Source organism: Elephantulus edwardii, unplaced genomic scaffold (assembly GCF_000299155.1).
Source record: "Elephantulus edwardii isolate Elephantulus edwardi_28Jun2011 unplaced genomic scaffold, EleEdw1.0 scaffold00215, whole genome shotgun sequence".
In the NCBI taxonomy this organism is placed as follows: Eukaryota; Metazoa; Chordata; class Mammalia; order Macroscelidea; family Macroscelididae; genus Elephantulus; species Elephantulus edwardii.
In genome coordinates this window covers 1,884,401-1,897,891 of record NW_006399965.1, presented here as the reverse complement: position 1 = coordinate 1,897,891, position 13,491 = coordinate 1,884,401, and the positions used below count along the sequence as shown (strand labels likewise).

General features: G+C 38.0%; 1 protein-coding gene across 1 annotated transcript in view; it reads left to right on the top strand.

The window, feature by feature from the left end:
* Positions 1–299: 299 nt before the first annotated feature.
* TIPARP (TCDD-inducible poly(ADP-ribose) polymerase) overlaps positions 300–13,491 on the top strand; it is a 31,654-nt gene continuing 18,462 nt past the window's right edge. Inside the window, exon 1 of the mRNA XM_006897773.1 lies at positions 300–1,258. Within this exon, the coding sequence (XP_006897835.1) occupies positions 339–1,258 (920 nt within the window). The 5' untranslated portion in view covers positions 300–338. The remainder of the gene's footprint in view (positions 1,259–13,491) is intronic.

Genomic DNA, 13,491 nt, shown 5'->3' with positions numbered 1-13,491 from the left:
TGGAACCCACAAAGGTTGGACCCTCAGGGCAGATTACCCATTTCTCTCCTGTTGAGCAGCTGCATACCTTTGGGCTGTTAGTGCACTTCTTGACCACTAAGCCAGGGGCGGTCCCTTGGGTGCTTTAGTTCTCACTTGAGAGTAAAATGAGGCCTTGAATCACTTCTAATCTTTGAGTTACTCATAAAGATAATAGTGCAGGAAGAGTGATTTAGGGCTCCACAGACCAAAAAGAAAACATTTTGATGAGTGAATGAAGTACTGTTGATCAGTTTTTAAATAATCCTCTTTTTTTTTTTCTTGTTACGATTTTTAGACTCTGAGGAGCAGTTGGAGTTATGGAAATGAAAACCACTAAATCTGAGCCAAACTCTGTAGTGCAGCCTCCCTCACCTACTGATGGCTTTCCATGCCAAATGAGACTTTCTGAGAAGATTGTGCCATTGAAAACTTGTTTTAAGAAAAAGCCAGATCAGAAGAGATTGGGAACTGGAACTCTCCGGTCTTTGAGGCCAATATTAAACACTTTACTAGAATCTGGTTCACTCGATGAAGTATTTAGGTCTAGAAACCAGAGTGCAGATGAAAGCAGCTTACAGGACTCTATTGTGAAGAAACCCCTGGAAATCAATACGCCGTGTCCACCAGCAGAAGACAATATGTCTGTTCTGATTCCTGATGGGGCAGTTGTTGGAGGTCAGATACCAGAAGCTCATCCACCCACTGATGCTCCAGAACAAGTGGTTCCAATCCAGGACCACAGTTTCCCATCAGAAGCCATTAGTAGGACAGTAGCAGATTCTACAGCAGTGCACTTTCAGACTGAACTTCTGCCCCATGTTTCAAGTGATGTTCCTGCTAGTCCTGATTGCATAGACAAAGTCATGGATTATGCTCCAGGGGTTTTCCAAGAAAACAGCTTTACAATCCAGTATATTTTGGACACAAGTGATAAGTTGAATACTGAGCTGTTCCAGGACAAAAGTGAAGAGGCATCCCTTGACCTTGTATTTGAGCTGGTGAATCAGTTACAGTACCATACTCACCAAGAAAATGGAATTGACATCTGCATGGATTTTTTGCAAGGCACTTGTGTTTACGGCAAGGATTGTTCGAGACACCATACAATATTGCCATACCACTGGCAAATCAAGAGGACAGCTACACAGAAGTGGCAGAGCGTGTCCAATGACTCCCAGGAACAGTTGGAAAGATTTTACTGTAATCCAGAAAATGATAGAATGAGAATGAAGCACAGGTATGTATTTAAAACAACTTGTAAGACTTCCGTTTAACCTTGTAGAGAAGGTAAAGTAGCTAACAAGTTAGTAGGATTCTTCCTTTCAGAAGTAACAGATTTTATAGCCTTTTCCACCACTGCAGTTTTGGCTTTATACTAGTAATTTTTCATGGTAATTGAATGCAGACTGTTTACCTAACTAGACAATGAAGGTTTTATAATTTGAACAATTTGATTGTCACTCTACAGTACTTGGGTGACTGAGAAGTTGCCTATATTTCAGATACTGTGAATCAGAAACTGTCTTAATCACACCACTGGTGAAATAAAATTCATGGAGAATCTTACATTAATATTAACCATATATTATCACAGTTTTGCATATTAAGTAGTTACTGTTTTTAAAAGGAAAACCATATCATTTGGAGATTTTTTTCCATGGTGCTCTTTTTATTTGAATGGCAAGAAATGTTTCTATGGATGATTCAGAAGTTAATGAATTTTTGAATCATGCTCAAACATATTAAGGTTGTTTTTAATTTCTGTAAAACTTGTTGCTATTGAGTTTATTCTTTTACTAAAAGAAATTGTTGTTTAGTTAAGGGTACTCCACCTTCCTGGTGGTTTGGGTTTTTGGTTTTTTGTTTTTTAAATCTTGAACTATTACATTGCAATTAGTGAAAGGAAGATTTGTGGTTTTGATATCATGCGCATAAAACACCCTCACTTTGTTATGCAAGACATAAATTCTGTTTAATATGAATGTTGAAGGATTTTCTGATGGGAAACTGAAATTCTTATAATCAGATTCTTTAATTGAGGTTTTAAATGAAGAAAAAAGTTTACTAAGGCAAAAGTAACTATAGTAAGCATATGTATCTTTTTATTTTTAAATTCTTGTATAGTTGAGGAGTTAAGATATGTCATGTTAACAGTTATTTGTGTATTACCAAGAGGAAGCATTGAAATAACACGGGAGAGAACTTGGTCCATTCTACCTGACAGCCTGCCAAATAAGGAGTGGTCAGCTGTAGTACTTGGGAGGTTTGATGTGATCCATATGTGGAGAAAATCATACTGAATGCTAGGGAACACAGAAAGTAAGAAAGTTATGATCATAAGCTTTTCCATATTGTCTAGTTCTGTTAGTTGTTTTGTTAATTTTTTTTTAAATTATTATTATGTGTACCGTCAAATCAGATCTGATGGGTACAGGAGGAGATTGTCCCTCCTTCTCCGGAAGAGCATCTTGTGGGTTTGAACTGCCCACCCCTGGGATTGCAGTGCAGCTTCTTGCCACTAGACCACCAGAGCTCGCCCTGTTAGTTGTTTTGGATAGCAGACACTGTTGATATTGAGGAAACTTAGCATTTTATAAAAAACCACTTTTTTCTTCTTTCCTTTTGTTGCACTAGTATTGGTGTCTGTTAATATATAGTATAGTGTTGAGTTTTTTTCTTTCCCCAGTATTTTATGATGAGAAAACAGTAAAAAGTGAGACAATTACATTTTAAGCATCTTTGTACCCACCTACTAGTTCTACAACATTTACTTTGCCTTATTACAAAATGTCTGTCCTTTCTTGTTCTCTTGGCTTTTCACCAATCCACAATGGGTATGTAACAAAGCATTTGCCAGTTTTTAGCAGTCTGAGGATTTGTATTTTGTTGGTTTTTTTTTAAGTTGTCAATTCATGTGTGTCAATAGATAAGTGCTTCATAGGGTTTTCAGTGACTTGTGGAAGTCGATTCCTAGACCTGAGCTGCGTGTGAACCTTCAACCTTTTGGACACCACCTAAGAAAGTTAATATTATGTACCATCGAAGAACTGCTGTGTCTTTTTGTTGTTTTGTACCGTTGAGTTGGAACTGAACCATAGCTGACCCTTTTGCAATTTTTTAGAGACCGAAAATTTATATGGAAGGAAATTGTCCCTCTTTGTGGAGGAGCTGGTGGATTTAAACCATGTATTTTTGCATTGACAGCTCAATTTTTTACCATTAAGATAACAGCAGTCAGGAAATCAAAAGATGAATTGGGTAAATCTGCTGTCAGAGACCTTTCCAAAGTGCTAAAGACTTGGTCTGGAGACTAAGGTACACCTGATCCAGGCTGTGGTCTTTGGAAACGACTTGCTGTGTGTCAGAGAGCTGAACAGTGGTAGAAGATTCGATGCCTTTGAGTTGTCGTGCTGAAGAGTCTTGAACATACCATGGACTGCCAAGAGAACAAACAGCTTTGTCCTGGAGAGGGTGAAACCAAGTTGCTCCTTTGAGACAAGGCTTTTGAAGCTCCATCTCACATACTTAGGGCATGTTGCCAGGAGGGACCAGTCCTTGGAGAAGGACATCATGCTTGGAAGGGTGGAGGGACAGCGCAGGAGAGGAAGATGGATTGACACAGTAAGGTGTGTGTCAGAGACAAGTGAGACTGGCTCAGGATACAGCAGGGTTCAGAGCTTTTGTGCATATGGTCACTGAGTCACGAGCACTTTATCACATAACAAGATACCAGAGCTCCCACCATTTTAACAACGTCACTTGCACTGCGGACCTTAAGCATGCAGTTCAAATCCATGGGCTGCCCTGGGTGGGGGGCGGGGGGTAAGATGGGCAGTCTGCTCTCTATGCAATTCACTGTCTCTGATGAGCCACTGGAGGGTTGGCTCTAAATTGGTTCCAACTTAATGATACACAGCTAACAGAAAACCAGTTTTAAACTAGAACTTTGCTTCTTGAGATTTGAAAGGGAGGTGTAGAACAGGAAGAAAAATAGTTAATACTCAAGTTCAAAGGTTTCTTATAACTCTTTGGAATAAAAAAAGATAGGAGTATATCAAGAATGTACTTTTTGGGTCTTATATGTGTTACCTTGAAAATATAAAGAATTAATTCTTTTGTTTGGATAACAAAATTTAGATCTTAAAGTACTTCTAGGATTTTTGTTTTAAGCCAGTATTCGAAGAGTGAAAATATTTCTCATTTTATCCTTAAAGTCTTTCAAATTAATTACTGTCCACTATCTCATGTTGCTTATAAACTAGCAATTCTAATTGCTATGTCAAGGGTAATTAATTTTATAAACTCTCAAAGCCACTTTAATCTTCCTTTCTCCACATTGCAAAACTGTGCAGAACAGTGGCCTCCCACTTCACTCAAAAAAAATTTCCAGTCTGTTGAGTACTTCAGCCTCTTGGTACATTTTTTTCCTGGTTAACTATGTCAGGAAGAAACTAGCCGGATTATTGCTAGCACATTACATTCTGTAACTGTAAGCAAGGCAAGAGAGGCATTTTGATCCCAGAAAATCCAAGAACTTTTAGTTCAGCAGTGTATCAGATATTTTATCCTTTGGTAAGATTATTACGTGAAAATATAAAATAGTTTCAGTGGGTGCTTGATTTTGAAATTGTTTTAATGAAGTAAACTAATATTTATCTGACAGTTTGAAGAAGACAAGTATGAGCAAATTATAATTTCTACTACTTTGTTAATAGTACTAGTAATAGATTCTTCCTTGAGGTCCCTCTAGTCCTTCCCTAAGAAAAATAGCAAATGTGTAGCTGTTAATTGCTGGTAAAGTGAAATTTTCCATGCACTACAAGAAGAAATGTTCTAATATAGTGTCAAAAATTATACTTTTGGGAAGTTGACCTATGGTCATTGCAACCTGGCTTTCCTTGTATTCCAAAACGATGTTGTGTCTCCTGGCAACAAGATGCAGATAACGGCATGTTAAGCCTTGCTGAGAGATTCACAAACAAGCTGGAGAAGCTAGGTTCACATGGTTACCACATTATTTGGCTACAACTGTTAATCTCTTGTGGTCAAGCCAGTAAAGCTGGTCTCTATCTATGCAGATTGCACATAACCAGGAAGTGTGTGTTCAGCTGTGTGTATATGTCCAGGACTGACTCAGCAGTCTTTGGATTCAGGAATAATGAATGGTAGTAGTTTATTCCACTTGTTTTCTGCAGTTTATACTCCAGATTTAATGTAGTCAGCTTATTGGAACTTGGGGAAACCTAGTTCTTGGGTTTGTAGTAGAGACAAAAGTTTATAGTTTCAAAGTGTTTAGGTAAAATTCTTAATTCTAAAATTCTTAATTTTGCTTTGCAAATGTATTGAATTTACCATCTAAATGAATCCAAACTAGATGTGTAGTGTTCATTTTATTCTCAAGAATGAAATTAGAAAAGGTATTTGAAGTATAAATTCACAAGTCCTTTCATACTTTTTAGTCAAAATTCTTAAATTCTAAAAACACTTTAAAAAGAGATCAAAATGCTTATTTCGTATGTAGTAATGAAATTATTTTAACTATCTCCATTTTTGCCTTTAGCCCAAAAGATGGTATAATCTCACTTTGTTTTCTCACTGTTTGGTACCTCTGCAGATGCTTATTGCTAGCATCAGTGAGAAATTAGGTGTATGCATGAACTTCACAGATTTACATATGGAGGCTTCTAGCATATGGGGTAACAATGCATTTGAGTAAACAGCATTGAATATTGTGTTTTCTACTGGGAGAGCAGGCACTCTGGCAGTCTAAAGGTTAAGGAGTTGTGCTGCCAAGTCAGACACAGGTAATTTGAATCTACTAGCTGCTCCCTAGGAGAAAGGTGGGCAGTCTCCTCCTATTTTACAGCTTCTGGAAAGCTGCTGGAGAGTCTACTATGAGTCACTTCCAACTTGGACAAATTAAGAGAATTATCTGACAGACATTCATCCTTGGTCAACTTAGCTCATTATGGGCAGGCCGGAACGATTCATAGCTAACCCTTTAGTGGATTTTTGAAAGCTGTAAAACTGTTCCTCTTGGTCTCTAGGATCCACTAGTAGATTCCATCTGCTTGAAAGACCCCACCTTTGGCTTAGGGGTGCAACTCCCATGACAAAGCCATAAGAGAAGATGGTGCTGACATCAAATCCAAGCAGTTTTGAAAGAGCCTCACTTAATATGTGTGGAATACTATTATGTTTAATTGAAATTGCCCTGGACTCCTTTTTTAACAATTGAATATGTCATTATTGGCTTTCACATGATAATTCACTTTTTAAAGTGTTCCCGGAATCATCTTTTAGTTATTGTTACCAGTCAAGAATTACAGCCTCATTTTGGATGAGAGTGAAGAGGAAAGTTGTAAACTTTTGACTCCTTAATTAATTTTCCTCAGAGAAAAGGGTTCCTATTCAAAAAACTTTGTAAATCCTTTTTCACGTTATTATTCGCCGTTGAATCACCCTTGACTCATAGTGATCCTCTGTACAACATCCCCTAAACCCTGCTCTATCCTTTGCCAGTCTCACTGTCTTACATACACCTACCCTGATAACCCCAGTCACTGAATCAGTTCACCTACTGTTTGATTTAAAATGTATAATTATTGTTTTTTGCCAAGGTTTATTTTATTGCTATGAATAGATTACACACACTGACCCTAAACCTGAAGCGAGGTGACAGCTGCTACCAAAAAAAACACAAAACAACAACAAACCCAACAAAAACCCCTCCTTACCCCTCAAAAAAAAAATCATCTCCTTATTGATGAAAACACAGCAGGGAATAAATGAGTGATTGCTATTGATTCCATGATATTCTCTACAGGCCTAGTAACTTTTCTGGATTAGTACAGATAGAAGCCAAGTAGTTTTATTTCATATGTAAATAGCAGCATAAAGAGGGACAAAATTGGCTTGCTTTTTCCTAAAGCATAAGCCACACATTTTGAAAGCCACTTCAAACACACTTCTTGCTTATAGAGCTCTCCTTCTCTTAGACAGGACTTTTTAAAATAAATTCAGACATATCCAGCTGTGTATATTCAAGAAATACCAAAAAGTCACAAGACAGTAAATTTCAGCTGTTCTCCTCTTTCCAGTGTTATCAATAACTCATAATGAGTTCATACATCATCACAGCTGTGCAGGCCAGCACTAACTTGGCTAATTTAACTATTTGAGCAGGGTTTAGTCTGGAGCCTTTCTTGAAAGGGGAAATTACAGGATTGTATCTATCCTAGTTAAGACAATTGACTGTATTAGTAGTCTGCTAATTTTCTTAGAGTTTCTGTTATGACACATAATGGGTATGCAAAAAATACTTTTCACTGGTAACATTATTCCATTCTTGTAACAAGGCTTTATTTCTCCTTGTCCTAGAATTTCCAAATTATGGATTTAACATTCTACCATAAAGCAAAGGTAGAATAAATTTTTATTTTTTTTTTACATCTGTGATCTTCACTTACACTTGGATGAGAGCTCTTGTAAAGAGCACTATGTATGTAGCCCATCCAAATCTTGTTTCTCAAGGATGCTGCTAAAATCCAGCCATTTGATTCACCACCCCCCCCCCAAGGCTTCTTTCATTTTTAATCCATTGATTTGAGACCACCTGAAATTTAGTGATACTTCTAGGTCATGTCTAAATTAGGACTTCAAGTTCTCTTAACCTGTGATACAACTTTTAATTAATAATTACCAGTCTTCTGTTTGCAAGTTACAGTTGCTTTTTTTGTGGAAGTGCATGTGTATAGTTATGGTTGTAGAGGGGGGAAAAAACCCCAAACCTTAAGTTTCAAGGTAAATTCGCCTTAACATTTTGTAAGGCTGATTTAGAAGGGACAGTAACAGGTTTTGAAAGAAACACACTTTGTACAAATAAATGAGTTTCTTTTATGTATATTTGGGAGTTTTAAGTTCACTTTTATGAGTGATTTCATATTTTTGCAAGACAACAGAGTCTTGAGAGTTAAGTCATTTTCACTTTCGTTCCAGGTTTGCAACATTAGCTCTTAGCCCAGAAAATGGTCCTAAATCATGGGTTAAACTACTTCACAAAGCCATAGTCAAATACTGTATAAAAAAGAAAAACAATTTCTAACATTCAGAATCGCTGTGAGAACTTTTACTGAAATATATCTTATTTTTCTCTTTATAGATTCTTTATGACAGTACTTCCTAGGATCAGGAGTTACTTACTCTCCATACAGACTGTTTGAAATTTCTCTTTGCCAATTTTAAACTTAATCAAGACAAATCTCTGACACTACGTGGAAAGGCTCAGCTTTTTATCTTTTTAATTCCTTTTTAATATAATTTGAAGTTACAAGTATTAACTTCAGAAATACATTTTGAAATATTGGAAAACTAATGTTCTTATGTAAGATAATTTCCACCTTTCAAATTGGTAGTTTTATACTTAAGTGGGATAAATTAATCGATCAGGGACTTGGGTTTTAGCAATTATAACATGAAATTTCCAGTTTTTCTTGCCAACCTGGTCAGTTACTGCTGCAAAAATAAGAATGAAAGGGTGTCAGTTGAGCATTTCTAGTTGTGATTTTTGTGCAGAATGCTTTGGTCTCCTTATTCTATTCTACTGTTAACTTAATGGTAACACCCACTTGATGTGTAAAGAATCTTTGTACGTAGGGACAGCGCAGTGAAAGGATAAGCTCATATAGGAATGAGGAGTCCCACAAAAACCAGGGACGTTCATAAAATGAGACAGTATGTCTAATGGAGCCTGTTAGAATCTCTCAGTTGTCTGGGAAATTGTGTTCTTAATCCAAGTGGAAGTCTGCTGTTGCTTTTGAGCAAAGGGAAGGATTTGTGCAGAGTCTAATGTTGAAACACGAAGCATTAGAATTTATATTTCTCATGATTGGAAATGATCTTTTGGTCTTATGAATTTCTCTTTTACAGTGACTTCTTTATTTGGGTTAATGAAGGGATTCTTAAGACTGTTCTTTTTCATTTGACATGTCCACAGAGTGTGGGTGAATAATGATAAGGGTGGAAGTGTGGGGCCCAAGGGTGAACTTTGCTTGCAGTGCTGCATGTGCTTTCAGAATCTTGCCTGAACCATGTGATTTTCACAGCTCTTGCAGCTGATCGGGCTGTAGGGAGGGCAAACTGCACAAAATACTCTAAATAATTTCCTGCTGCGGTTGGTCCTTGGTTTCTGCCTGTCACCTGGCTTCACTCTTTTCATATCTGGGCTGTGCTTATTCAGCGCTTAAAACTGCTGACATATCTTTGGATTCATAATACCAAATAAGTAGTAAGCCATCAGTGAGTATATTTCTAATTTTTGACTGGACTAACTGGGAGAAAATGCAAGGCTGAACTAGGGACAGTTGGAAATAAAGTTCTTTTTAAAGCTAGTTTGTCATTAATAGTTATAAAGTAAATCAGTTGTGTTTTGCTGGGGATAATTCAGAAGTTATCTTTTATGTTAATTATTTTGAATTAGTCTTTCATTTATGTGTAATTTAATTTTTAGTTGTTTGAAACCAGTTTATTTTGGCATTAACAAAACAGTGATTTTGTATTTTTGTAGAAAATATATTTCAGCCCTGTTTAAATACTGTCAAATTCTGTAGTCACAAAATTATCAGTGCCTTGAATCAGTTAGCAGTGGTGCCACAATTGTTAAAGCACTCAGCTACTAACTTCTTGCCACTAGGCCACCAGAGCTCAACTAAGAGATGGGCACTTCAGATGTATCCACTGGCTTCCTGGCAGAAAGATGTAGCAGTCTGCTTCTAGAAATAACAGCCTTGAAAAGAATCCTGTGGGGCATGTATATTGTCTAACTGAAATTGACTGAATGGCAATGGCCTTGAATTGGTTTTGTGCCTTCAGGAGTTGGTAGATTTTTCTCTAATTGCCTTCTTTGAAAGATAGAAACTGGTTTTTGAGAGTACTTAAAGTGGGCATTTATTCATCTTTGTAAAAATTAGTAACTGCATAGTTAAATAGTAGTGGAAGACTTGCTGTATTAAACTTGTAAAAACTAGTTCTTGTTATTGCAGCTGTTCCTACAGAAATTTATTTTCACTTCATCCTCAGGGGCCATGGTTGAAAGGTGTGTCTCAACATATTCAGAGTCTTAGACTTGTGATTGAAATTGGATGAAAGTTTAGGCTATATGACATTTCTGATATCTTTAGGGTACAAAGTTAAATCTTAAACTGCTTTAACCTTGCCTGTGAGGAACATCCTGATTGTACTTCTTCGAAGACAGACTCGTTTGTTCTTTTGACAGTCCGTAGGAGACTCAGTGCTCTTCCTCAGCACAGCAATTTGAAGACATCAGTTCTGTCATTTATATTGATTATCCAAGTCACAGATGCGTAGAAAGTAATTGAAAATACCATGGTTTGTGTCAGGCACACCTTAGTTTTAAAGTGACATCATTGCTCTTTAGCACTTTTGAAGAGGCCTGTTTTGAGAATAGATTTTCCCCCCCAGTGTAATATGTCTTGATTTCTTGACTATTAGCCATGGGTGTTAATTGTGTATACAAGGAAAATGGAATTGTTGACAACTTTTAACCATTTCTCCATCCATCATGATGGATGGTTACCAATTGATCTAAAGGTGAGGTATTTTGTTTTCTTCATGTTGAGATGTAATCTACAGTGCAGGTGGCTATAGTCTTGGATCTTCACAAGCGTGCAGTTTTGGGGTGTTTTTTTTTCTTCATAATTCAGTTTTATTTAATTCATAGAATTCTCTACTTTTAGTGCGATTTTGGCTCTGGTGGTCTCTAGTGGTAAGGAACTGCACTGTCAAACAAAAGGCATATGGTTTGAATCTGCCAGCTGCTTTGAGGGACAAAGTTGGTCATTCACCCCCAGAGCATTTTACTGCATCTGGAGACGCTGACATGATGATACCTTAGAAGACTTTGAGAAGCCTTGATGGCATATTGATTAATGAATGTGCTGGGGTGGTCAGTAGTTTAGATGCAACAGTCACACTAGAGGAGAGAATTAGTCCATCCTCCCATCAAGATTTACAGCCTCAGAAACCCGATAAAAGGTCATTACGAGTCCACACCAAATCAGTGGTGGTTTGCCTTCACAGTTGTTGATTTCCTTCAAGTTGAGCATGACTCATAGCAACCCTGTGAACAAAAGGCCTGAAGCTGAAGCCCCTCTGCAGCTATTGACATTAACAAAGTTTAGAGTTTCCAGAGGCATGTTCTTTATAGGAAGTGTGTGCCACTCCTGCGCCTTTGAGTCTCCTGCAGTGTATAGCGACCCTATGTACAGCATCTCTAAATGCTTCCCTGTCCTGAGCCAGTCTCACTTAACTTCAACTCACTAACCCCATTGCCGCAATCACTGTATTAATCCATCTTGTCCGGGGTCTCCCTCTCTGCGCTGCCCATCCACCCTTCCGAGCAACAGTTGTGGGTTAATAATACTTTGACCCAATTCAGGCATTTCTGCTAAGGCTTAAGAGATTTTTGTAAAGCAATTAACATAAAACATGGGGTTTTTTTTATGATTCAGAACGTCTTAAGAGAGATTTTTGTGTAAGATAGTTATTTTCTGGAGATGGTACATAAAACCAATAAATAGTATAGGGACCTCTGGTTACCTAGTGGTAAGAAATTTCCAACCCAAAGGTAGGCGATTCAAGTCCTCTAATTCACTTTCTGTGGGAGAAAGATGGGCATATTCCTCCTGTACAGTTTGTTTAAAGCCTCTGAAAAGAGGGTGAATTGTGACTCAGTAGTACAGAAACAGTACCACCCCCACCAAAAACATCACAGGGCAAAATGCTGTGTGTCCTGAGTCCTACTGGGACTCTACAAACAGGTGAACAAGAAGGCAGCAAATCTATGCTGTTTGGAACCACATTTATCTGAGTGCCAAACCCCATGAATGACTTAGAAATGGTTCCTCTATAGACATCTATCTATGCTATAGTCTTAAAGTTAGTCTAGAAGTGAAGTCAGTCAACAAAGGATTAGAAATTGGAGGGAAAAGAAACACAGATTTCCTAAATCAAAGTCTTTCCCATATTTTAGTCATTTGTAATAATACTGAGTTCTGGAGAACTCTGGCCCAGTCTGTAGTGAATCACACTTAAGTAAAGGCTGGACTGTACCTGGCAGTTGGATTCCACCAGTGGCTCTGAGGAAGAATGTTGGGCCTGGTCAGCTCCCTCTGTTGAGATTGTATCTTTAGAAATCTGATAGAGGGCACCTATAACTTGACCACAGTGACTTCAGTTTGTTGGTTGTGGTCTTCTGGTTTTTTGTTTTTATTTCTCTATTAAAAAAGTTGGTCCCTGACCAAGACTCCAGTTTGGAGGTTCATGTGTGAAGCAGTTGGATTCTGGAGGTAGGTTCTCTTGTATTAGCTGAAAATTGGGTGTAAAGTGGTGTTTTTTATTTTGTTCACAATCTTGTGTGAGCCGATTGGATTTATTAGATTTACATAACAGTCAGCTGTGAGCTGGAAACCTTAATCAGGAGCTGGTAGGCAGGCCTTTGTATTTAAAAGTTGGGCCCTAATTAAATCTCCAGTTTGGAGGTTCCTTTGTGTTATTAACCCCTGAGGCCTGGTAATTGTGTTTAGATAGAACTTTCTTCTAAAGTGTATAGCACTGGTCTGTCAGTTTGCTGTACTGAGGTAACTTGGGGTAACTGATGCTGAACGCTGTGCCACTGGTGTGTCAAATGCCACCATGGTTACTCATGGTGGAAAGTGTTTGGTGGAGCTCCCGGATTGAGATAGGATTAGCGTCCACTTAATCAGCATGCCTTTGGAAACTACGAACATTAGAGAAATGATGATAGTTATAAAACAGTTAAGATCTTTTGTTCATGGGGTTGCTATGGACGTGCTTGACTCCTCCACACTTAACAATAGCAGTCAGTGAAAGCATGTGATGAAATAAAATGAAGACAACAGCTTAATCAAAATGTTTCCTAAACCCTGCAGCATAGCATCAGACATTAAAGTGTGTAGAGTTCCCTCTTCTGGTACCCCTCATGTAACCACTAAAACCAAAAAGTTGGTTAGGTGCCATCAAGTATAACCCTGAAGAACCCAATGAAAAATAGACGTGAATGCTTTCCTAGCCTGTGTCATCCTCAGAACCTGTGACATGCCCATTGCTGTAGTCCCTGTGTCAGTCCATCCTGCTTGAGAGTCTTTCTCTCTTGCTGACCCTCCACCATTCCAAGCATAACCATCTCCAGAGAATAGCCTTTCCAAGCAACATGCCCAAAGATAGGTGATATAAAGCTTCTTCATCTTTGTCCCCAAGGAGAAGTTTGGCTGCACTTTCTCCAAGACATGCCTGTTCTTTTGGCAGTCTATGGGATACTCTATTCTCCAAACCTACAACCTAAAAGACATCAATAATTCTTCTGTCATTAGTCATTGTCCAGCTCTCAGATGCATAGCAAGTGATTAAAAAGACCATAGCCTGAATCAGGTG